A 23,906-nucleotide genomic window follows, 5' to 3' on the forward strand; every position below is an offset into this window, starting at 1 on the left:
TGTTTAAGAGGACTTTGACCAATGTTGACCGGCCACTTATGTTTAATTAAAGTTTTTCTAAATTTATTTCAGCTACGCGGGCCAAAAATAGGTATGCCACTCGTTGAGCACACTTGCCGACCCAAATCAGTGTACTCGACCCTAATTAAAAAGCGGACGCACACGTCTGCCTGGCGACCGAAACAGATGAAAAGCAGACAAAGCGCTTTACTCTTAGTGCGGCCCTTGGATAAATTAACGCAAGCAACTTCCCCTCACAAGAAAAGAAAAGCGCGCCAGCATGGCAGCATTGGCAGCATTGGCAGCATGGCAGCATTGGCCACTGTCATCACCACTTCATCAAGAAACAGACGATAAAATACACCCTACTGCTGCCGTAACTACATGCATCCAGACTTTTAGACAAAATACTTTCTAAAAGTTAAATTTTAGGCAAAATACATCGTCTTTCTGAGGCCGAAAGAATAAAGCATGGCGATTCATTCACCTCCAGGGACATCGCCGCAGGACCGAACCACGGCTAAGGTGCTGCTTGAAGATGTGATGCGGGCAGGGTACAGGCACACCATTGCGACGTCTCGACAATTGAAGCACAATTGCATAGCACCCGAACGAGACTTTTGCAGAGGACCATCAAGAAAAGCCATTGGTCCTCTCAGACTCATAAGAGCACCTGAAGAAAAATAAAGATAATCTTGAGGAATAATACAAACTCTCAATAATACTATAGATCATTAGCACAGTAACTAAATTGTTTACTCTTGAACTATATTGAGGTGAAAGTTTGAGAGAGAATTGGTTAAGGCTCCACCCGGTATCATGTTAGATTACGATAACCTTGCTTGATTGAGCTGCTTTGTCAGTCCCAGCCTTGATCATCCCCTGTTTCCAGTGTGCCAGAAGTAAATTGGGTCGTCGATCGTCAATCTAGCGGCTCTCCTTCCTCCGTACCGGTTCGCCAGCTGAAACGATCTCCAGGCGTTGATGGTCGATCCAACGGCGGTGGCGTGGTCCTGTAGCTTTTCCGACAAGCCATGTGCTTCGCCAGCTTTCTGTTCTTCTTTTTCTCTCGTGTAATGGCTATAAAGCCTCCATTCCCTCTCTGTTTGGGACATGTAGAATTGTATTGGGTAGCTACCCTAGCCGCCGGTGGCGTGCTGTATCAACTTTCCCCATTTCGCAAGCAAGAACCCTAGATTTCCGTCTCTGAATCGCCCTAAATTCTGTTAACTAGTGCTTAAATTCGGTACATCAGAGCTCCGATCCTGACAATTGGTATCAGAGGCCAGTCTTTCCTCGGTGGCGGTGGATGATTGGGGCAGCGTAGAGGTTTGCTTGGCTGTAAAATCCCTCTTCGAGCTCCGATCTGGCGACGGAGGCAGCTGGAGGCGGCCGGAGTGGCGACGTTCGGGTACAGTCAGAGAACGGCCTGGTTGCCTGAGAGTAATTCTCCGGTGGTAAAATTCCAGCTCCTGGATTTGACCGTGTACCGTTGGAGGCGGGCGTTGGTGGCGGTGTTGGCGACGGCGACAGGTTCATCCCACCCTCCCAACCCTATATGGTGGTGATCTCTGACGGAGTGAACATGACGGACCCTGCTGATTCAGGCTCCACAGCTGAGTTGCAGCTCGAGTCGCTCGAGTTGGACATCAAAGTGTTGTAGCACGAGCGGGAAGAGGATCGCAAGGATTTCCAGCAGTTTCAAGCAACGGTTAACAGAAATTTCGCCACGATGCAGAAGAACTTCGACAAGATCCAAGAAAATTTTAGACGTCTGCTGTTGGAACCGGAGCAGGCACAAGATGATGGTGTGGAAGGGCAGGGCAGCGTTCAGTTAAAGCATGACCAGATGAATTCACCGAAAATAGCCCCAGGTCGACCCAAGCAACTTCCTATCCCTACTCCTCCTTCCGTAGCTATGCCCGAAAAAGGGGCTGCCTTGCCGATTGGTACTGCAACTCTGAGAGACCATGCGGGCAAAGAACTGCATCTAGATGGTACACCCAAAGCACCATATAGGCACCCCAACTATGGTCAGGCAAAGGACACAGCGCCAAATAATGTTGTGCAGCTTGATGAGACACCAGAAGACGAGATTGCTGATCCGGTTTATAGAAGAGGACAGAACTTTCAAGATGGAAGAAGAAATACCCTTACTGTCAAGCCAGCTAAATTGAACAATTCTGAGTTTGAGGGACAGGACCCTGAATCCTGGATTCAGAACCTTGAGCAATACTTTGCTGCAGCCCGAACAACAATTGAGCATAGAACTGAAGTGGCTATTTCTTACCTCAAGGGCCCTGCAGTGCAGTGGTGGAGGGGGACTGGATATGCCTCTAGTAATGTCCCATGGCATAAGTTTTGCTCATATCTGTCTGACAGATTTTCAGTGGACTCAGCTTGTGATATTGTGAGTTCTTTCCATGCAGTTCAGCAAACAACTACAGTCTCGGCTTATCTGGAGCAATTTGAGCAGTTAATGAATGTTATGAGAAGGGAAAATCCTGCAATCCCAGATGATTATTATGTTGCTAGTTTTGTGTCAGGGTTGAGCACCTATATTAAGAGCCATGTGGAATGTTTCAAGCCCAAGGACATGCAAACTGCAGTTTGGTATGCTAGGAGAATGGAAATGCTAGGAGAACGGAAAAATCTCAGTCCCCAAATGTGGTTGTGCAGACCAGGCCATATGTTCCTCAACCAAAAAGACAGGTCCTATTTGAGCAGCCCAAGCAAGTACTCACATGTACTATTCCTAATAGAAACACTGTGATTCAACAGGCTAAGCAAAACCAGGTATGCTATAAGTGTAGAGAACCATGGGTGCCTGGCCATAGGCAGGTCTGTAAGATGAGTCAGAAAGCACAAATTCAGGCACTGCAGGCTCAGGGCAGTGACAATGCTGAAACAATTTATGTGACAGATTTTGATGATCCTGATTTGAAAAATTCTGAGCCCCTGTCTGAGGAAACAGTGCTGCAAGTGTCAATGCATGCTGCCATGGGCATTGGAGCTGCTAAAAACACTTTTATTTTAACAGTGAAAGTGGGCAACACAATTGCTACTGCTCTAGTGGACAGTGGGAGCACTTCTACATTTGTTTCTCCTGAGATGGCTGCTAAGTTGCCTGTTGCACCTACTCCTAATCCCAAAATAAAAGTGGTGGTTGCTAGTGGAGGAGTATTGTGGAGTGAATTTTCAGTTAAGGACTGCCAGTATGAAATTCAGGGCCACAAGTTTTCTGATGCTTTTAGGGTACTAAAACTAAAAGGATATGATATGATATTAGGGGTGGATTGGTTGAAAAAGTACAGCCCCATTCAAATGGATTTCATAAAAATGGAAATGAGAATATCAGCACAGAATGGCCAGTTGATTTCTTTTGTGGATGAAACTATACCACTGACTGGTCTATCAGAAAGTACTGAAAGTCCTGATAAGTTACTGGAACAAGCTGTTTGTGGGTTCTTTCTGTTTACTTCTTCTGGATGTGAAGTAGTGGCTGCAGCTCAGGAAATTCCATCAGAATTATTGCCCTTATTGGAGGATTATGAGAAGGTATTCCAGGAACCTCAGGGACTGCCACCTAGCAGATCTTGTGACCATAGAATTCCATTGATGGAGGGAGCTAAAGTGGTTAATCAGAGGCCTTATAGAGTCCCTCATCATCAGAAGGAGATCCTGGAGAAAATTATATTAGAGTTGTTAAAAAAGGGCATAATAAGGCCTAGCACAAGTCCATTTTCTTCTCCAGTGTTGTTGGTCAAGAAAAAAGATGGGACCTGGAGACTGTGCACTGATTATAGGAAACTGAATGCAATTACTGTGAAAAATAAATACCCCATACCAGTAATTGAGGATCTGTTGGATCAGCTAAAAGGAGCCAAGTATTTCTCTAAAATTGATCTGAGAAATGGTTATCACCAGATCAGAATGGCTGAGGAGGATATTCACAAAATAGCATTTTCCACTCATATGGGCTTGTTTGAGTATTTAGTAATGTCCTTTGGACTTACTAATGGACCTCCCTCCTTTCAGGCATTGATGAATTTGTTGTTTGGTCTGTTGAAGTTTGTAGTGGTCTTCTTTGATGATATATTAGTGTTCAGTTTCTCTTTGGAAGAGCACAAGGTTCACTTGGCACAGGTATTTGATATTCTGCAAGCTAACAAGTTGTATGCTAGAATGGAGAAGTGTTCTTTTGGGCAGCAGGAAGTTGAGTATTTGGGCCACATAATCAGCTCAGAGGGAGTGTCTACTGACCCTTCTAAAATCAAAGCTATTCAGGAGTGGCCCACTCCCACTACTGTCACTGAACTAAGAAGTTTTTTGGGTTTAAGTGGCTATTATAGGAGGTTCATTCAAGGGTATGGCATAATTTGTAGGCCTCTCTTTGATTGCTTGAAGAAAGATGCTTTTTTTGGACAGATAAGCAAACAGAGGCCTTCCTCACCTTGAAACAGAAACTGACTAGTGCTCCTGTCTTAGCACTGCCTGATTTTACTAAGCCCTTCATACTGGAAGCTGATGCTTGTGGCTATGGTTTAGGTGCTGTGTTAATGCAGGAAGGGAGGCCCATTTCTTTCTTTAGCAAGAGTATTGGTCCCAAGGCTGCTGCTATGTCCACTTACGATAAAGAGGCCCTTGCCATAATTGAAGCAGTGAAGAAGTGGAGGCACTATTTCTTGGCAACTTCCCTGGTCATTAGAACTGATCAAGAAAGTCTGAAATACATTCAGGAACAGAAGATAACTTAAGGGATTCAGCACAAATTACTGTTGAAGTTGTTAGGATACAATTTCACTGTGGAATATAAGAAGGGAAAAGAGAACAAAGTGGCAGATGCTCTTTAACGAGTAAAATATATGATATCTGCTCTCACTGCTAGTTCTGTTACTCCTACTTGGGTGCAAGAAGTGGTAAAGAGCTACAGGCAGGATAGCAGAGTGAAAGAACTGATTGCTGAGTGCACTGTAGCTGCTCCTGGCACTACCGGTTACTCTTACAAAAATGGCATTTTGAGATTTAACAACAAAGTGGTGGTGGGCACAGCCACATCTTTGAGGCAGGATATCCTCAAGACCTTTCACAATTCTGAATTGGGTGGTCATTCAGGTGAGAGAGCTACATACCACAGAGTGAAATTGGTATTTCACTGGCAGGGAATGAAACAGGATGTTATTGCTTTTGTTAAAGCTTGCCCTGTATGTCAGTTGAACAAAGCAGAACACTCACCCTACCCAGGCCTCATAGAGCCTCTACCTGTGCCTGACTTTGCTTGGGCCCATATAAGCATGGATTTTGTGGAAGGATTGCCCACTTCTGAGGGCAAGAATTTGATTCTGGTGGTGGTGGATAGGTTTACAAAATATTCTCATTTTGTAGCTATGCAACACCCTATAACAGTGCAAACAGTGGCTAGAGCTTTCTCTGATAATGTCTTTAAATTGCATGGCATGCCCTTGGTTATAGTAACTGACAGGGACAGGATCTTCACTAGTCACTTGTGGCAGCAGCTATTCAAATCATTGAAGATCAAGCTACACATGAGCACTAGTTATCATCCACAATCTGATGGCCAGATTGAAAGAGTGAACCAGTGTCTTGAAAATTATCTGAGATGCATGTGTTTTCAGCAACCAAGGAAATGGCATAGTTGGCTAGCTTTAGCTGAGTGGTGGTATAACACCTCATTCCACACTGCTTTGCAAATGACACCCTTCCAGGCCCTCTATGGCTTTCCTCCCCCAATGGTGGCAGAACCAGCCCTGCCAGATTCTATTTGTGAAGATACTGACAACTTGCTTCAGAACAGAGAAGTGGCTTTGGAGATAATTAAAAACAATCTCCTTAAAGCACAAGAGAGGATGAAATATTATGCTGATAAGAAGAGGAAGGAAAGGGAGTTCTCTGAGGGAGACATGGTTTATCTTAAGCTGCAACCAAGGCACACTTCCCTGAGTTTGCATAGGCATCTGAAGCTTCATTCTAAGTTTTATGGCCCGTTTCGAGTGTTGGAGCGAATTGGTAATCATGCCTACAAGCTGTTGCTGCCGGAGGGCTGTATGCTGCATAACACCTTTCATGTCAGTCAGTTGAAGAAACATATTGGCCCTGCTGTGGTGCCCTCTCGTCATCTTCCGCTTGTTGGTCCTGATGGTGTGATTAAAGTGGAACCAGAAGCAATATTGGAAAGGAAACTCATTCCTCGTCCTCAGGGCAAAATCAGTATCCCCGTGGTCAGGTGGTTGGTGAAGTGGGTGAATTTGCCAGTGGAAGAAGCAACGTGGGAGGATTCGGCGTTCATCCAGAAGGTTTTCCCTTCCTTTCGTGCTTGAGGGCAAGCACGAGCTCAACTGGGGGGTATTGTCAGGCCCAGCCTTGATCATCCCCTGTTTCCAGTGTGCCAGAAGTAAACTGGGTCGTCGATCGTCAATCTAGCGGCTCTCCTTCCTCCGTACCGGTTCGCCAGCTGAAACGATCTCCAGGCGTTGATGGTCGATCCAACGGCGGTGGCGTGGTCCTGTAGCTTTTCCGACAAGCCATGTGCTTCGCTAGCTTTCTGTTCTTCTTTTTCTCTCGTGTAATGGCTATAAAGCCTCCATTCCCTCTCTGTTTGGGACATGTAGAATTGTATTGGGTAGCTACCCTAGCCGCCGGTGGCGTGCTGTATCAACTTTCCCCATTTCGCAAGCAAGAACCCTAGATTTCCGTCTCTGAATCGCCCTAAATTCTGTTAAGTAGTGCTTAAATTCAGTACATCAGAGCTCCGATCCTGACATGCTTGTATCAAGGTTTGGCGTCTTTTCTTGATCAAGCAGCAAAGATGTATTATTGTTTTCTAAAGCATACCAAATGGTTGGACAACAGAGTTTATTGTACTGTTTAGTCCAGATCACCAACCAGAGTAACACTTTCTACTTATTTTTCACAGTAGCTTCAAGAAGCACAGGAGGGCCAACTGAAACCCATTTGTCTAAGCTGAAGGGGTGCAGAGGCCATCAACTTCTATCTCCATCAGTATAAGTGCAACTCAAATACTCCCACCGTAAAGAAATATAAGAGCGTTTAGATCACTACTTATCTAAACGCTCTTACATTTCTTTACGGAGGGAGTACATACAGAAATGGATCCTTAGTCTCAGAAGGAAATTGTCTAACCCTATGAACAGTGTATAATAAATTAATAACTATATCAGATTGAGCAAATCTTAGTAATAGTATGTGCTAGCGTGAATAAATAGAAGAACTGCCACCCTAGAATACATGGGTTTTATTCCCATATCCTGGTGGGGGTGTGTTGAGCTCTTAGCTATGCAGGAATGATGTGGTTTTTGACCAAAAAAGGATTTCTTCCCCTACGCAGGTTATACACTCATGTACGCATTGGCTCCATACGCAGTCTTTGATTCAGCAGCCAGAGCACAGGGAGCCTTTATGGTACCATGCACCCAACTGGAGCGAGTAGCCAGTTAACACGCATGGATGGTGGTTTAGTCTATGGATGGGTCCTCCAGCACCTTTGTGTACAACGCTAAGTGCTAATAGAAGGGCTTAGGAAAACAAACTATTTTTTAAGCACTTGTGCTTATTTGCAGAGCGCAGGTGCTTATTTAGGCACCTCTGCTCCAGAACTAAGCACTGGCGTTTAAGGAAAAATTGGTTTGTTTTTCTAAGCACTTGTCCAAGCGCATTGTACATGGTCTTATAGGCTGCCTTTTTGTCGAACTATATCAGTTATACTTTTTGTCAGTCAGTTTTCAATTTCTTATACAGTACCCAAAAATTAGTAAGGGCGGTCTATTTTTTTTCTAATCTAACAGGTGAGATTAATTCATAGTCAGTATTACGGAGTGCAAACTTCCAATGATAGGGAGTACCTTGATGTAAGGGGCAAAAATGTAATTGTACATTGACACTGGTAGGAGCTAGGGTTCTACCGGGTCTAGGCCGGAGGTTGTAGGGGAAGGAGGGGGCTGGACGTGGGCGATCTCGCGGACGCCGGCGGCTGGGCGCCGTCGTGCGCGAGGGAAGAGGCGGCGGCGTTGGCAGGAGGCGGCTAGGGTTAGGTCTCTCGGCTCCCTTCGGGAAGCCGAGCAAATAATGATTGCTTCTTGCTTGATTAGATTGATACATCTCCTCTCCTTATATAGAGAGGTTTACTTGACTCCTAAGCAAACGATCCTAATAACAATAAGATAATTGGGCTAAGCCCCTAATAACGATAAGATAACTTGGGCCACAACCCACTAGGCTAAGTCCCTAATATGCCGGTCATAACACTTCTCCCGGCCTGCACAAACAGCTCGTCCTCGAGCTGTAAGGTGGGGAAGCGCTTGTCGGATTTCGGGTTCCGACAGACCCTCAAGGTTCAAACTCTGAGGTGCACGCGGAGATCACACCTCCTGCCTACCCATGTCTCACCGCCTCGCCAGGATCTAAAACTACATGAAGAACAACTCAAGGGACACGAGATTTATACTGGTTCAGGCCACCATTGTGGTGTAATACCCTACTCCAGTTTGTGGTGTGGTGGATTGCCTCTGGGGCTGACGAGGAACAGTATAAGGGAAGAACAACCTCGCGAGGGTCTGTTCTTGGCTGGTGCGATGAACTGCTAGGAGGAGTTCAATCGCTTCACTCTCTCTCTCTCTCTATCTATCTATCTATCTATCTATCTATCCTTATTCTTTCGATGCCCTTACCCTGTGGGTGGCTAGTCCTATTTATAGGCGGAGGCCCTGGGCCTCTCCCCAAATATTGAGCGGGAAGGGCGCCAACAATTGGCCATTTTGAAGGGGAACATCTAGTACACTTATCCTGACTAAAGTTGGTCCTCGCCTGCCAAGGACCCTGACGATGACGCCAGCTTGGGCTCCACGATGACCTCCGTTCTGCCGTCCTGCTGGTCTTGGTCTTGTTGCACCGAAATGGTTGCCTTTGCTTGATACTCTTGCCTGCGCTTGCCCCCTTTTGCACCAAAGAGAAAACAAGGACTCTGCGCAGGCCGGCGCCCGCCTGGCCTTGGTCGTCATGGCTTGCATCATGAGCACCTCGCGAGGTACCCCGCCTTGATCTCTCCGCCTCCTCGCGAGCCAGCCTGACGAGGCCGTGCCCGAGGAAGCCTCTTGTCGTGCGCCCCGCGAGGCTTGGCCCCTCGCGAGGGTCTTGAGTATGCGTTGATGAAGATGGGCCGTACTGGGCCATTCCCTGAGCCACGCCGCAGGCCGCAGGCAGGCAAGTCTGGGTACCCCCGTTCCCAGAACAACGACAGTAGCCACCGGGCCCAAGGCGCGCTCGGACTTGGCTTAGCAGAGAAGCGAAGGGGCAAGTGCGAAGCGCCGCGGGCCCCAATAGCGTGCGGCCTTGGGCGCCGCGTGGCGGTCGATGTGGGCTTCCTGGCTCCCCACGACACCTCAGCAACTGCACGAATTGATAAGAGAGCGGTACCCGTCTAGGCTTACCTTCTTTGCCTTCTCCTTCTCTGCCCAGATCCTCTTTCTTGCTCCTATCCTTCTTGCTTCCGAAATCCCCAGATCTACTCCAACCCCGCGTCCTAGCAAGGCATGGCGCGTCGCCAGACCCCAGCCGGAGCATGGTACTTGCCCGCTCTGGATCCTCCAAACGTGTCGGAGAAGAACTTTGCTCGGACGCGCCAGATGATGGCGGCGCAAGGCAACGACGGGGCGGCCGCACTAAAGGTTGGCTCCGCCCTTCCTGAGGGCAGGGGAAGCACCTTCTACCCGCTCTTTGTGAGCGCCATCGCCGCCGGTCTGGTGCCCCCCTTTTCCGAGTTCTTCCTTTCTGTTCTCCACCATTACAACCTGCAAGCTCTACACCTCCATCCCAACTCTGTTCTTCTCCTGGCGATTTTCGCCTACTACTGCGAGGCTCATGTTGGGGTAAGGCCCTCGGTGGCCTTTCTGCGCCATTACTTTTACCTCCGGGTCTCTCGCGGCGACATCACCGCGTGCGCGAGCTTCGTCGCGTATGGCAGCTCCAATGCCATCTCAAAGCCCGGGAAGAGGATTGAGGGCTTCAGGAGCAAGTGGGTCATGGTGGATGCTGGGCGCATCCACTCCCGGCTGATTCTGCCCATGGGGCAGCCCAAGTCTGTTGACGCTTGGTCCCGCGCGGAGCTCGTTGATCCCCGCGTGAAGCCAGTGCTGGAGAGGATGGACGCGGACCTGTGGCCGGACAACATGGCAACGGCGAAACTGACCGGGGCGTCGCTCCTGAGGGAGTTCCTGGAGCACCGGGTGGCCCCGCTCCGGGAATACTCGCTTTCGCTGTGGAGGCTCGGGGGGGCCGATGCCGCCCTTCGCCCGAACCTCGAAGTCCTGGCCGACGAAGATCTGGCCGCGGTCCTCCAATCCTTGGTTGGGGGTTACGTGGCGAGACTGGAGGGTGCTCCTGTGCCCCTGTTCCTTCAGAAAGATTGGGAGCAGGTGGTAAACTCCATGTCCGCTTTCCACGGGGACGGGCCTGTGCCCGCGGAGGTTCCTGAGGACCCGGCAGCCCTGGCGACGGTGAATGTATCCTCCGGCGACTCCAGCGGAGAGGAGGAAGAAGAGGAGCCCAATTCTGAGGCGACCGACGGGGAGTCTAGAGCGCCCCTCCCTCGGCACAGGTCCCGCATTCTTCGCCTCATGCCGAATGATGACGAGGATGGCGACGAGCGAGGTGGCGGGAGCTCGCCCTTGATCCCGAAGAAGGACAGGACGGGGCTGGTTCCCCGCGGGTCTGCTCCGGCTCCGAGGCGATCTGCAGACGCGCCTCCTGCTCTCGAGCCTCTTGAGGTTGATCCCAGCACCCGGCTCTCGGGCTTCAAGTTCGGCCGGAGGTTGCTTGAGTCTACGAGCGATGACCAGTAAGTGTTTGATTCTCGTTTTGCTTCTTGCTTCGTTGTTGAGGCTTGACGCCCATGTTCCTTGGCTAGGTCGGCGCCTGCGGCGAAAAAGCTGAAGGGGGCTCCTGAGGCTTCGTCCGGGGCAGCACCTCCATCCGCGGAGAAGGGGGTGGCAAGACGCGGGCCTCTCCTGCCCAGGTCATCCTCGCGAGGCCTGGCAGTGCTAGCTGGGGCGAGCTCAGCCCCCATGGCCCAAGCGACTCCCGAGGTGTCCTTGCCTGGCGCCACTGCCTCAGTTGTCGGGGCACAGGAGGTCCCGACTCATGATGTTGTGATTACGCTGCCGTCTTCTCCCCCTACTCCGCCAACTGCCATCTCTTCGACTCCTTCTACTGTCCTGGATCGTGCTGCTGCTGAGCTGGACCGGCTGCGAAAAGATCTTCTGGGCGCCGACCCTCGCTTGGTGGCCGGGCGCCTGGAGCTGGCCTCCGGCTGGGTTTGCTCTGATGCTTCAGTTCGGGCGGCGCTGGCTCAGGCCGCGACGGCCTGCGACGAGGAGAAGCAGGCCATCCTTGAGGCCAAGGCCGCTCACGACGCCGCCTTGGGTGAGGTTGCGGATGTCCAGGGTCGCTACAAGGTACTGGAGAGCGAGCTGCAAGGCCTGCGCGACCAGCTCGCCAAGGAAGCCTGTGTCCGTCAGGAGAAGGAGGAAGACATGAAGGCTCGTGAGGCGGCCGCCAAGGACCGGGATGCCAAGCTTGACGAGCGCCATGGCCGCTTAAGTGCGCTGGAGCAGGCGTTGGAGGCGAAGAGGATCGAGCTGGACGGCAAGGCGCGGGTTCTGGCCGAGGACCGTGTGGCCTTCGCAAAGCTGGAGGAGAAGGCTCGCACTTTGTTGAAGCCGCTTTATGACAGCGGCCTGGAAAGCCCGCTAGCTGGCGCCGAGAACGGCCCCGCCAAGCTGCTTCCCTTCCTGGTCCGCGCCCTCGAAGATGTCGCCCTTGGCCTTGGCCCCAAGGCTGAGGCCGAGGCGCTGCAGCGCTGACATGCGTCTTCACCCATGTCTACCTCCGTGACCCCAGTGTTGACCTTGACAGCCTGCTGGAGCCTGTGAGCGGCGAGCTTGCCGCCGTCGCTGCTGAGGCCGTGAAGGGTCGAGCGGAGGCTCTGCTGGCGAAGTTCCGGGCCTTCAGCACCAAGCCCAAGCAAGGCGCTGCCGATCCTGAGGCTCCACGAGGCGAAGCCGCCCAGCGCAGCTCCATCACTAGCGATGGCACCGCCAGAAGCAAGGCGCTGCCGATCCTGAGGCTCCACGAGGCGAAGCCACCCAGCGCAGCTCCATCACCAGCGATGGCACCGCCAGAAAGTGACTCCTTCGCGGCTTCCGTCTTGCTTTTAGCTCCTGCAACATGCATCATGCCTCGTGGAGGCGTTTAAACTTGTGTTTGGCATTGTCAAATCACTCTATGAACTGTAATATTTGCTTTTGAATTCCTTGAGATTTGCGCTTTTCCTTCCTACTTGCTTGTGTTCTACGTCGGCAGAGCCCGGCCCCGCGCATACCTCAGCCGCCGTTAGCCCCGACCGGAAACCAGGGCGGGACCAAGGAGTGAGGGGCTACGTGACAAGTTAGGCTCCTAAGTCGCGATGCTCAGGAGTCCCCCTTGACGCACGAACAACAAGTAGGGAGGTGACATGTATGGGTGAATTTACCGTTCTACGTCGGCAGAGCCCGGCCCCGCGCATACCTCAGCCGCCGTTAGCCTTTCGGAACTAAGGGGTGAGGGGCTACGTGACCAGTTAGGCTCCTGAGTCGCGATGCTCAGGAGTCCCCCTTGATGTTCAAACGGCCTTCGTACCTTGGCTCCGCTCGGGGAGAGGCATGCGACGAACCAGGCCCGAGGGGCCTGGCTGGGTGGCGTGCGCCTGGCGTGACCCAAGCGTAGCCCCCATGCCCAGCCCCCTCGCGCGGCGCTCCCGAGGGAAGGCGTTACGATGGGGCCGGACATTGAGCTCTGGGCTCCCTGAGGTTGATGCGGCCGGGGGCCACCCTCAGTTGTTTATCACCAGCGCGGAGCATAGCGCTTCCGTATGTGTACGGGCATAGCCGCTCCTCAGCAGTGTCGTCAGCCAGCGCAGAGCATGGTGCTTCCACTGGTGCGTGGGAAGGGGCTCCCCTCCGGGAGGAGCCCCCGGGGCGTGTACAGCCCCGCCCTGACACGTGGCTGGCACGGTAGGGCCTGACGAGGTGTATCTGGGCACCCGTGAGCCAGCGCGGGACTCACGGGGCCCTACCTCAAGGCGGGTTGCGCCTGGCTCTGGGCCTTTACTTGTAATGTGTTCCTGCAGATTTGGTTAGATGCCGGCGCTCTACGTCCTCGGGTCCCGGCCCTCGAGCAGGCTCAGCCGTTGCTGGTATGGCAGGTCGCGATGCCGTGGACAAGGCCAGAGGGTGAGGGCTGGAGAGCCAGTAAGAGCCCATGAGTCGCGATGCTCAGGTACCCCCCCTTTAACGCGCAAGCGGCCGACATAAAGGAAGAAAGGTGCCGTGGACAGGCATCAAATAACGATCATGATGGGTCAAACGCACGACTCGAATAAACGCGAGAAGAATACATGCCACTGGGTCTGGCCCGGGTGGCTTGGGGATAATGCAGCCCGAGGGGCGCCCCAATAAAGTAAGCTAAAAGACATGAATCAAAGGGATACATGCCGCAGGGATGGACCCACGCGGCCTGGGAATGATGCAGCCCTGGGGGGCGCTCCCAGCTGAAAATGAAACTCGAAGGATGTCACCTGATAATGTTGAAGATGAAGGGATGCTGAAGTAGCAGACGGCGTGCGCTTGCGAGAGACGATCTTCACGAGCCCCCAGGCCCGGGGGCCTCGGGAGGCTCCGGAGGCGCTGGCGGCTCCTCGCAGACCATCTCCATCTCTGCCAGGACTGCAGAATGCCTGGCCGCGTGAGCCTCCAAGATGCTCCTCATGAGGCGCTGACGCATAGCAGTCGCGTTCGGCAGGCCGTAAGGCATGCGAACATAGCTGTGGGGTGGACCTTCGCAGCGTCCCACGCGTGAGGGCCAGAGGCGCTCCTAAGAGGTGGCTCGGTTGAGTCCTAGTATGTCGATGCAGACGCGCAGCCCACCATCCTCGCCTGGATGGGGAGCTACGGCGGGTAAGCGGCGGCTGCCACTCATGACTCTTGACTCCTGCAGCTCCTGAATGATCTCGCTGACGAATTCCTGAGGGTTTGGCCCTCCTTGCCTTGCTCCTTCCTGAGGGAAACGTGCGTTGAAGCACGCTTCCAAGTGGTGCCCGAGCGCCTCCCTCGTGCTCTTAGCAAAGTCGATGGCCCTCCAGGAGAGAGCCCCCGAGCCTTGCTCGAGGAGGGCGTCGGGCGCGCCTCCCTATGCGACAGAAGGAGGCGCCCCCTGAACAGGCGCGGACCCTGAGGGGCCTGCCTCCCGAGGGGCCAGGCCAGGCGATGTCTTCTTCTTCTTAGGGGCAGCCTCGGGAAGCCTCCCGCTCCTGTGATCTGGGCCTTCGATCGATGCGGCTTGGAAGGCACGCTCCAGAGAACACACAGCGTCTCTCTCTTCACAAGGCACCGTGATGACTCCACCGCTTCCTGGCATCTTGAGGACATTGTAACCGTGATGGGTCACGGCCATGAACTTGGCCAGGGCTGGGTACCCGAGGATGGCATTGTACGGCAGGCGAATGTGAGCACGTCGAAGTCAATGAGCTCGGTGCGGTAGTTGTCGCGCTTCCCGAAAGTGACAGGAAGGCGGACCTGCCCTATCGAAACCGTGGAACCATCGGTGACTCCTGAGAAAGGCTTGGTTGGCTGCAACTGATTGTATGGCACTTGAAGATTGTTGAACGTCTCGACGGATAGGACATTGAGCACTGCCCCGCCGTCGATGAGGGTCCTGGTGACTTGCACGTTGCTGATGATTGGGGAACAATGCATCGGGAGGACTCCGGCTGTGGCTGCGCACTTGAGCTGAACGTGATAATGCACGCTGACCACCTGAGAGGGCGTGTGGCCTCAAGCTTGGGGAGGACTGCATTCACTTCGCGAGCAAACTGCTTGAAGATGCGCTGAGAGGCCGGGGCTTGAGCGCCGCCCAAGATGCAAGCGATTGCGCGCGGCTCCTGGAAGCCTCCAGCCCCCTCGTCTTGATGATGGTCTTCATTCCTCCTCGGCTGCGGTGGCAGAGGAGGGAGGCCCGCGTTGCCTTGTGGGCGATCCTCGCGAGGCTGATCCCTCCAACCCCCCTCGCGAGGTGGGTCCCTCCAACCTCCCTCGCGAGGCTGGTCCTGCCAGTGGTCTTGCGAGGTCCGTCACGCCACCCTTGGCGAGGGCTATGGTCTTCCCATCGTCCTCCACCTCTTCCTCCTCCTCGGCCATAGCCCCGACCGCTGCGCTCGGGGCGTCGGCCGGCACGCACGTCCCGCACGGCCCTGAGCTCTTGGCATTCGTTGGTGTTGTAGGTGTGGAGGTCGTGGTACACGCAGTACCGGCTGCCCTTGGATGACTCAGGCTGATCCCTGCCTCGCTTGGTGTCCGGTTCTGCTGCAAGCACGGCAGCCCCCTTGCGCTTCACGTCCTTGGCCTTGGGCTTCTTCTCTTCTGGGTCTGCAGCTAGCAGCTCGAGGAAGGAAAGGCGCCCTTCCTCAGCCCTAACGCACTTGGTCGCCAGGTTGAACAGCTCCAGGGAGGTGCATAGGTCCTCATGGATCGCGAGCTCCTCCTTCATCTTGACGTCACGTACGCCGTCGGAGAAGGCTGAGATGGTGGCCTCCTCAGACACCTTGGGGATCTTAAGGCGAGCGATGTTGAAGCGCTGGATGAACTTCTGCAGGGTCTCTCCCGGTTGCTGCTTGATGCGGCGCAAGTCGCTCATGGTCGGGGGCCGGTCGCGGGTGCCTTGGAAGTTGGCGATGAATCGGGTGCGCGTCTCGTCCCAGGAGGATATCGTGCCAGGAGCCAGGTTCAGGAGCCAGATGCGGGCGCCGTCCTTGAGCGCCATGGGGAACCAGTTCGCCATGACCTTCTCGTCCCCGTTGGCGGCCTCGATGCCCAGCTCATAGAGCTGGAAGAACTCAACAGGGTCAGCCGTGCCATCGTAGCGCGGGGGCAGGTCTGGCTTGAACTTGCCTGGCCACGCCACGCTGCGCGGCTCGGCGGAGAAGGCACGGCAGCCTGCAGTGGCCGTGGGAGCCCTTTGGTGACGGAGAGCTTGATCTTGCGGGTCTCTGTGCGCTGCCGCCAGGTGCAGCGCGGGGTCTTGATGCGCTGGAGCAGGAGCGCGTTCGTGCCGAGCCGGTGCGGGGAGCACACGGGCGGCCTCTTGGGGACAAGGGATCTCTTGGCAGCTCTTCTCTTGTTGTGCCAGCGTCGGACGGAGTGGGTTCCGCCCAGGGGCCACGCGCCTTGGGGCCAAGGCGCCTTCTTGAGGGGAGGCGGTTGAGGCGCCCCCGGAGCTTCGTCGCCCACGCAGGGCGAGGCGCGGTGCAGTGAGAGGGATGGTGCAGGGAAGCCCCCAGCGGCACTGACGAGCTCGGTGATGCGGGCGAGCCACTCGTCGTAGAGGTCGTCGACGGGACGGTAGTGCAGGAGCTCCCGCACCAGGAGCAGCGCGGCGTGCGCGTCCGCAGGAGCGCAACGGGCGTAGGACGGGGAGCCGGCTGGAGTCAGCGACGGGGTGGCGGTGCGGCCTTCTCGCCGCACCTAAGGATGCAGGGACGACGCTTGCTGCTCGTTCCCCGTCGGGCCGGTGGCGGCGTTGACGGCAGGCGACGGGGAACGGCGGGGGCGCCCGCCGACGGGGGCCGTCTGGGCAACGCGAGTGGCGAGAGCGGCCCGGCGCTCGACGCGGGCGCGACGAGCGTCTGACATGGATGGGACGGGCGGCGAAACACGAGGCGACGGAAGGCAGATTCCGACGCACCCCTACCTGGCGCCAAATGTCGGATTTCGGGTGCCGGCAGACCCTCAAGGTTCAAACTCTGGGGTGCACGCGGAGATCACACCTCCTGCCTACCCATGTCTCACCGCCTCGCCAGGATCTAAAACTACACGAAGAACAACTCAAGGGACACGAGATTTATACTGGTTCAGGCCACCATTGTGGTGTAATACCCTACTCCAGTTTGTGGTGTGGTGGATTGCCTCTGGGGCTGACGAGGAACAGTACAAGGGAAGAACAGCCTCGCGAGGGTCTGTTCTTGGCTGGTGCGATGAACTGCTAGGGGGAGTTCAATCGCTTCACTCTCTCTCTCTCTCTATCTTTCTATCCTTGTTCTTTCGATGCCCTTACCCTGTGGGTGGCTAGTCCTATTTATAGGCGGAGGCCCTGGGCCTCTCCCCAAATATTGAGCGGGAAGGGCGCCAACAATTGGCCATTTTGAAGGGGAACATCTAGTACATTTATCCTGACTAAAGTTGGTCCTTGCCTGCCAAGGACCGTGACGATGACGCCGGCTTGGGCTCCACGATGACCTCCGTTCTGCCGTCCTGCTGGTCTTGGTCTTGTTGCACCGAAATGGTTGCCTTTGCTTGATACTCTTGCCTGCGCTTGCCCCCTTTGCACCAAAGAGGAAACAAGGACTCTGCGCAGGCCGGCGCCCGCCTGGCCTTGGTCGTCATGGCTTGCGTCATGAGCACCTCGCGAGGTACCCCGTCTTGATCTCTCCGCCTCCTCGCGAGCCAGCCTGACGAGGCCGTGCCCGAGGAAGCCTCCTGTCGTCCGCCCCGCGAGGCTTGGCCCCTCGCGAGGGTCTTGAGTATGCGTTGATGAAGATGGGACGTACTGGGCCACTCCCTGAGCCACGTCGCAGGCCGCAGGCAGGCAAGTCTGGGTACCCCCGTTCCCAGAACGCCGACAGCGCTTGCTGAATTCCTCGAGTTGACCAACCAGCGTCAAACACCTTCTCGACAGCTGGGGCGGTCAGGTTGGCGGCGACGGCGTCCTCCTTAATGTAGTCTGCAACCTCGAGGTAGAAGAGTCGCGGGTAGATGTGGCCGGGCGTGTAGGGCTCGTCGTAGTTGAAGCACAACCCTTGGCGACGACGCTCGAGTAGCTCAGCTGAGGTTAGCCGGCGGAACGAGCGGGCCGCGGTCTCGGCGAGGGGTGCCGCAGAAGCCTGAGCAGGCCGACCCTGCGCGGGAACATCCGGCCAGAGTAGTGGCCCGGCGGCTCGGGACGATGATGCCTGTTGGATGGCCACCGCGCGGCGCTCAAACGCGCGGGCGTAGTACATGGCCGTCTGGAGATCCTGGGGTCCCCGAAGCTCCACGTCCACGCGGATGTGATCCGGAAGTCCACCGACGAAGAGATCGGCCCGCTGCTGTGCCATCACACCCGACGCGTGGCATGCGAGGGCCTGGAAACGGTGGGCGAAGTCCTGAACCGTGGAGGTGAAGGGAAGGCGGCCTAGCTCTGCCAGGCGGCTCCCGCGGATCGGTGGCCCAAAACGAAGGAGGCAGAGCTCGTGGAAGCACTCCCAAGGGGGCATGCTGCCCTCGTCCTGCTCGAGGGCGTAGTACCAGGTCTGTGCCGCTCCGCGGAGGTGGTAAGAGGCGAGCCAGGTACGCTCCGAGGCAAGGGTGCACTGCCCACGAAAGAACTGCTCGCACTGGTTGAGCCAGTTGAGGGGGTCCTCCGTGCCATCATAAGTGGCGAAGTCCAGTTTGGCAAACCGCGGCGGTGTCTGAGTCGGAGCGTCGTGGCCGACTGGCTCGGAGGTGCGAAACAGCGAGGATTGGGGCGCCCGGCCAGTATGGCCGCAGCCCGTGGAGTGCCCCGCCGAGCCGAAGGGATCGCCGAACTGCAGAGTGGGTGCCGGCGGGTCTCCAGCTGACGTGTAGACGGGTGGCGGCGATGATCCGGTCAGCCAGGCCGGTATTGGGGACGGCGACGGCGGGAAGCGCACTTGCTGTATCGGTACGCCTCCCCGCGAGGGTGACCCGGGCCCCATGCTGGGCGGTGGCGGGGCCGGCAGCTGCGGTGGCACGGACCCGAGTGGCGTGGGGGGTGCCGCGAGGGCCGGGGCCGACCACTGCGACCATTGAGGCGCGGCAGCGGGCGGCGGTGGGGCCGGCAGCTGGGGCTGCGGCTGCCCGGACCTGGAAGGCGTTGGGGGCGCGGCGATCGCCGGAGCCGGCCACTGCGGCCAGTGGGGGGCGACGATGGGGGGCGACGGTGGGCGGCGGCTGACCGGGCCAGTGGTGGTGTAGAGGCCCGATCAACGCCGTGGTGGCAGCGTACCAGGGCAGGGCGACTGGCCCGGGCGCGGCGGCCGGCTGCAAGGGCAGCGGCTGCCCGTAGGGCCCGGCCAGGTAGAGGCGTATGCCCTGGACGGCGGTGACGAGGTCGTTGAGGATCCCGGTCATCTCCGCCGGCGAGTAGACGGCAACGGGCGGCGCGGTGGAGGGCGGCGGCGTCTGGCCGGTGGAGGCGCCGGCGGTGGAGTCCAGCGGCGCGGTGGGGAGAGCCAGCGGTGCGGTGGAGAGAGGCAGCGGCGCGGTGGTGACGGGCAGCGGCGGGTTGGGTGGTGGTGCAGACATGATCGGAACCGAGCTACCTGATACCAAATTGGTAGGAGCTAGGGTTCTATCGGGTCTAGGCCGGAGATTGTAGGGGAAGAAGGGGGCTGGACGTGGGCGATCTCGCGGACGCCGGCGACTGCGCGCCGTCGTGCGCGAGGGGAGAGGCGGCGGCGTTGGCAGGAGGCGGCTAGGGTTAGGTCTCCCGGCTCCCTTTGGGAAGCCGAGCAAATAATGATTGCTTCTTGCTTGATTAGATTGATACATCTCCTCTCCTTATATAGAGAGGTTTACTTGACTCCTAAGCAAACGATCCTAATAACGATAAGATAATTGGGCTAAGCCCCTAATAACGATAAGATAACTTGGGCCACAACCCACTGGGCTAAGCCCCTAATATGCCGGTCATAACAGACACTCATAGTCTCTTTCCAGTTTGGTGGATTTTATTTTAACACCGATCGATATTGCATGATACATCTAAGTCCTTTCCACCATTCCTAATTTCATTTTAAAATCAACTTTCCATCTAGTGATAAATGTCGTCACTTTAGAGTAAAATGCATCATAAGTCCTAAAATTATTGGAGGTATGTCAGTTTAGTCCTATAACTTTGAAACTGCAGTTTTAGGTCCTAAAACTATTGGAGCTGTGCCAGTTTAGTCCTATAACTTTGAAACTGCAGTTTTGGGTCCCAAAACTATGTAAGTTTTGTTCATCCCAGGTCCTAAGCTTGCATGGCTAGCATTGACCCGCCCCGTGTCGCTTGGAGATGCTTGAATTGTTGCCACGTTGACCCAATGGACCCACCAGGTTAACTTCCACGCCGTCCCGCAGCAGTGACTTTCACATGTGGTCATGCTCGTGCCCAAACAACAACATGCATGACCAGCTCTACGGTAAGGGTATCGGGACAAGGACAGTGTCATGAGAGCGAGGGGGTAGGATGGCGTCCTCCATCCCGATTGGCTCGGTGTCTCTCCGGCGGCCGCGCCCAAGGAGAGGGATGTCGTCCTCCATGCCGACTGGCTCAGGGTCTCCCCGGTGGCGCGCAAAAACCTCTTAGGGCATTTCTAACCGAACCCCTATAACTGGTTAGTCGAGTAAAATTTACTCCGGCACCTAGTGGATAACAGAGTATATTTTTACTAACCGGCACCTAGCCGATCCCCTATCCGCGATTAGTGGAGTATATTTTTACCCTGGCCCCAAAAATTTCCCTATTTTTACTCCACCGATTGGCGGCCAAGTAAACAGACTGAATTATTCAAAATAGTGCCCTGACCGTGGCGACTGTTGCAAATATAAAATCAGTACAACAAGATTAGGATAGCCCTGTTTGCCTTGATGCAGCAACTGAGTCACTAAAATTCCCTTTATAGAAATAAGTAAACATGAGGCAGTTGAAAAACGAAGTGGTCATGCACTTTGAAGAAACGCGCACTCAACAAAGAACAGAACAGAAGAATGTGTACTCCAATCCAAGGAATGGATAGAAGTTTTCCTTTTGAAACAACACTAGAGCACATATAATCTAGAGTCTAGACAATATGTTTCAAATGAAAAAGATAGCAGCAATTCACGCTTCAAACTTCATTCATAACATTTGCAACATAAACAGCCATCGAGTGAACATAAAGTGCCTTGTACTGTACCTTTGCTTGCCGAGACACTATGCATGACTTCCAGGAGTTATCTGCTAGGTTAGCTGAGCTCCATATTTCATGACTACGAAGTATCTTGGCATCACGCTCTAGTGGCTAGCCGCTCAACACAACAGGGGAATCTTCTTTCACTATCTTGCAGTCAACTAATTCCTGAAGCAGCCTTTCTGCTTCTTCAATCCTGCCTGATTTCGCGACTCTTCTGACTATAGATAGATAAAATGAGTTGCTGGTGTTTTTAATTTCTGATACCATTACTCGCATTATATCAGCAGCAGCTTCCGCTTTGCTATCTCTGCACAATGCCTGGATCACCATGACAAAAGTAGTTACTTTAACCTGAAAACCAAGAGCAAGTGTACGATTCAAGAGCTCTAGGGCCTCTTCAGCCATGTTTTTCCTACAGAAGCACATAACAAGTGAACCATAAGTAATATCATCGGGACTGATCCCATCACTAGCCATCTCATCAAACAGAGTCATAGCTTTGTCCACCTCACCCTTGTTTGCTAAAGCATCTATCAGGGTGTTGTACGTAATACGAACCAACTGCCATCCATTTTCTCTGATGCAACGGGCTATCAAAAGAGCTTCTTCCACCATACCCTCTTTACATATGGCATTTAGGAGTGTGTTGTGCGTCACTATATCAGGAAAACATTTATCGCTAACCATCTTCTCCAACACACCAATAGCCTGATCGAGATGCCCATACTTACAGAAGTAGTTGATAAAGATATTGTAGGCAGTAACATCAGGCTCAAAATTTGCATGGTTCATATGTGCAAGTAAATCACAAACTTCAGCCCACCTTTTTGTATTGCAGAGAGAATGGAGTAAGATGCAATAAGTTGTACTATTTGGTTCAAGGCCTTCAGCAATAAGACGAGTTAAGATGGTCTTTGCGTCCTTCAGCCTGCCTGCTTTACATGATGCACTGATAAGAGCATTGTAGGTGACAACATCTGGTTGACATCCCTCCAGAGCAAGTTCATTCAAGACTTCCATGGCACGCTTAGGACCACAGTTTTTGCATACAAGATCAACAAGCAAGGTGCTCGTCATAACATATGGTGGCCAACCTATTCTTAATTGCTCTTTCCAAAAGGTGATTGCCCTGCCATACATACGCTGGTTGCACATGCACCTAATCAAAGTGTTAAAAGTGATGCCGTTTGGAGAGATACCGCCATACCTCATGTCCTCCAGTACGTTCATCGCCAAATCCAGCTGCCCTGTGCAGCAAAGTTGCGCAATCAGCATGTTGCAGGTGATGGTATCTGGAATCCCACCTGAGAGCACCATAACCTCAAGGACGTCCCTGGCTTTATTTGCCTTGCCAGTTTTAACAAGGCCACGGATTAATCTAATACAGCTCTTAGCATCCGGAATTTGGCCATGTAGCACCATCTCATCAATCACGCAGCAAGCCTGAATGAGCTTCCCATTGTTGCAGTACCGGCGAAGGTTGCCAGCATAAAACACCCCTTTATCTTTCGGCAAATCAACCCCCTCGTTTGAGTTCTGACCCAAGTGTTTCCACGGCTTAGCTTGCAGGGACAAAATGGCCCTCTCGACATCCCCAGCTGCTCTGACATTTCCAGGGGCTGCACGATCCACCGAACCATCCCGCATTCTTCGTTCTGGCCGCATTACTACCACATTACCCGCATTCTTCCGCTTGGCGAAATCGTCCCCTGACCGAGGCCGCTGGTAAGGCCTCATCACCACTAAATCGTCAACATTTCTCTGTTCAGTTCTAGGGGGACAATCTAAATGCACCGCATGTGCTCTGAAACGGGAAGGGCGCATCATCGAGACGGTGACAACGATAATTGGGGCGGATCCACCTGGCCACAAACCACACCGGTGGCAGCCTGCGCCCCCCGAATGCACCATTCTACTGAACCGCCATGGAAATACGATTGGCCCCTGCGCGCGCCACCGTCCCTACACAAATTGGTAAGGAGGAATTTTGAATCAGCGAAAAGGGAAGATGTATCCGTGACAGCGAGAATTAGCGAAATGACCGGGCAGACGGGGTTTAGGGTTCTTGCTCAGAGGTCTCCGCCACTAGAAACCATTTCACAAGAACAAGCTGCGTACAGCAAAGGTCCGCAGTACAGAGTCGAGATTGTATTGTACCGGTGGTAAGGGTCACACTGCAGCTGGAGCTGGAGTACGAAGCCTGAACTGGTGCCGGGAATGGAGAACGGACGGCGCGAGGAGCTCCGCCTCGACGAGGCGAGGTCACGACCGGAAGAGCTGAGCGGCGGCGGAGGCTCGGCCGGATTCGTCTCGCTTCGTGTGGCGAGCAAAGCGGTGAGGTATGGGGAGCTGCGAGACTGTGCGAGCGGCAGCAGGAGAGAAGTGGTGCACGCCGCCGATGGTGGGATGGGAGGAAGGAAGGAGGCGTCCCACTATTTGACGGGCCAGGGCCGACAGCTCCGTCGTTATGGGCTGCCCACAGCGCGGCCTAGAAACCTTACATCTTATTTTTCTCGCAAAAACATTCAGAAAATATGTTCAAATAGTTTTCGAAATTAAAATTACGAAAAATTGAAAAAAAAATTCAAATTTTTCATCCACCTTGTGAAAAACAATTGTTACATATTTGAAGAAATATGCAGCCTTTAAAATACGCTCATCATGTATTTTAAAATATTTGTTGTGTTTAACAAAAAGTTCATCACGTATTTTAAAAATACCCACTATGTATTTAAACAATCATATATAAAATATTATAAATTAAAAAGGGGGATAAACAAAACTAAAATAAAAACTTGAATAAAATAGAAAAGAAAAAAACTTGAAGAAAACCTAAACCGAAAAGAAATAA

The 23,906-nt window shown here is 53.8% G+C and overlaps 1 protein-coding gene across 3 annotated transcripts; it reads right to left on the reverse strand.

Annotated features, from left to right (window-relative positions):
* Positions 1–234: 234 nt before the first annotated feature.
* Positions 235–23,469, reverse strand: LOC119332726 (pentatricopeptide repeat-containing protein At1g08610-like). 3 transcript variants are annotated; one of them, XR_005161117.1, is made up of 3 exons: positions 23,213–23,469; positions 21,059–23,017; positions 235–673 (listed from the first exon to the last, which is right to left on the reverse strand). XR_005161117.1 is itself a non-coding variant. In XM_037605884.1 (2 exons), exon 2 carries the CDS (start codon positions 22,964–22,966, stop codon positions 21,164–21,166), a length of 1,803 nt encoding a protein of 600 aa, XP_037461781.1. In that variant the 5' UTR covers positions 22,967–23,017; positions 23,213–23,469; the 3' UTR covers positions 20,807–21,163. The 3 variants fall into 3 exon arrangements, 1 of the variants encoding a protein (XP_037461781.1); XR_005161121.1 differs by lacking the exon at positions 235–673 and adding an exon at positions 3,576–3,681; XM_037605884.1 differs by lacking the exon at positions 235–673 and having other exon boundaries at positions 20,807–23,017.
* Positions 23,470–23,906: the final 437 nt, after the last annotated feature.

This window comes from Triticum dicoccoides, chromosome 1B (genome assembly GCF_002162155.2).
Source record: "Triticum dicoccoides isolate Atlit2015 ecotype Zavitan chromosome 1B, WEW_v2.0, whole genome shotgun sequence".
NCBI classification, from domain to species: domain Eukaryota; kingdom Viridiplantae; phylum Streptophyta; class Magnoliopsida; order Poales; family Poaceae; genus Triticum; species Triticum dicoccoides.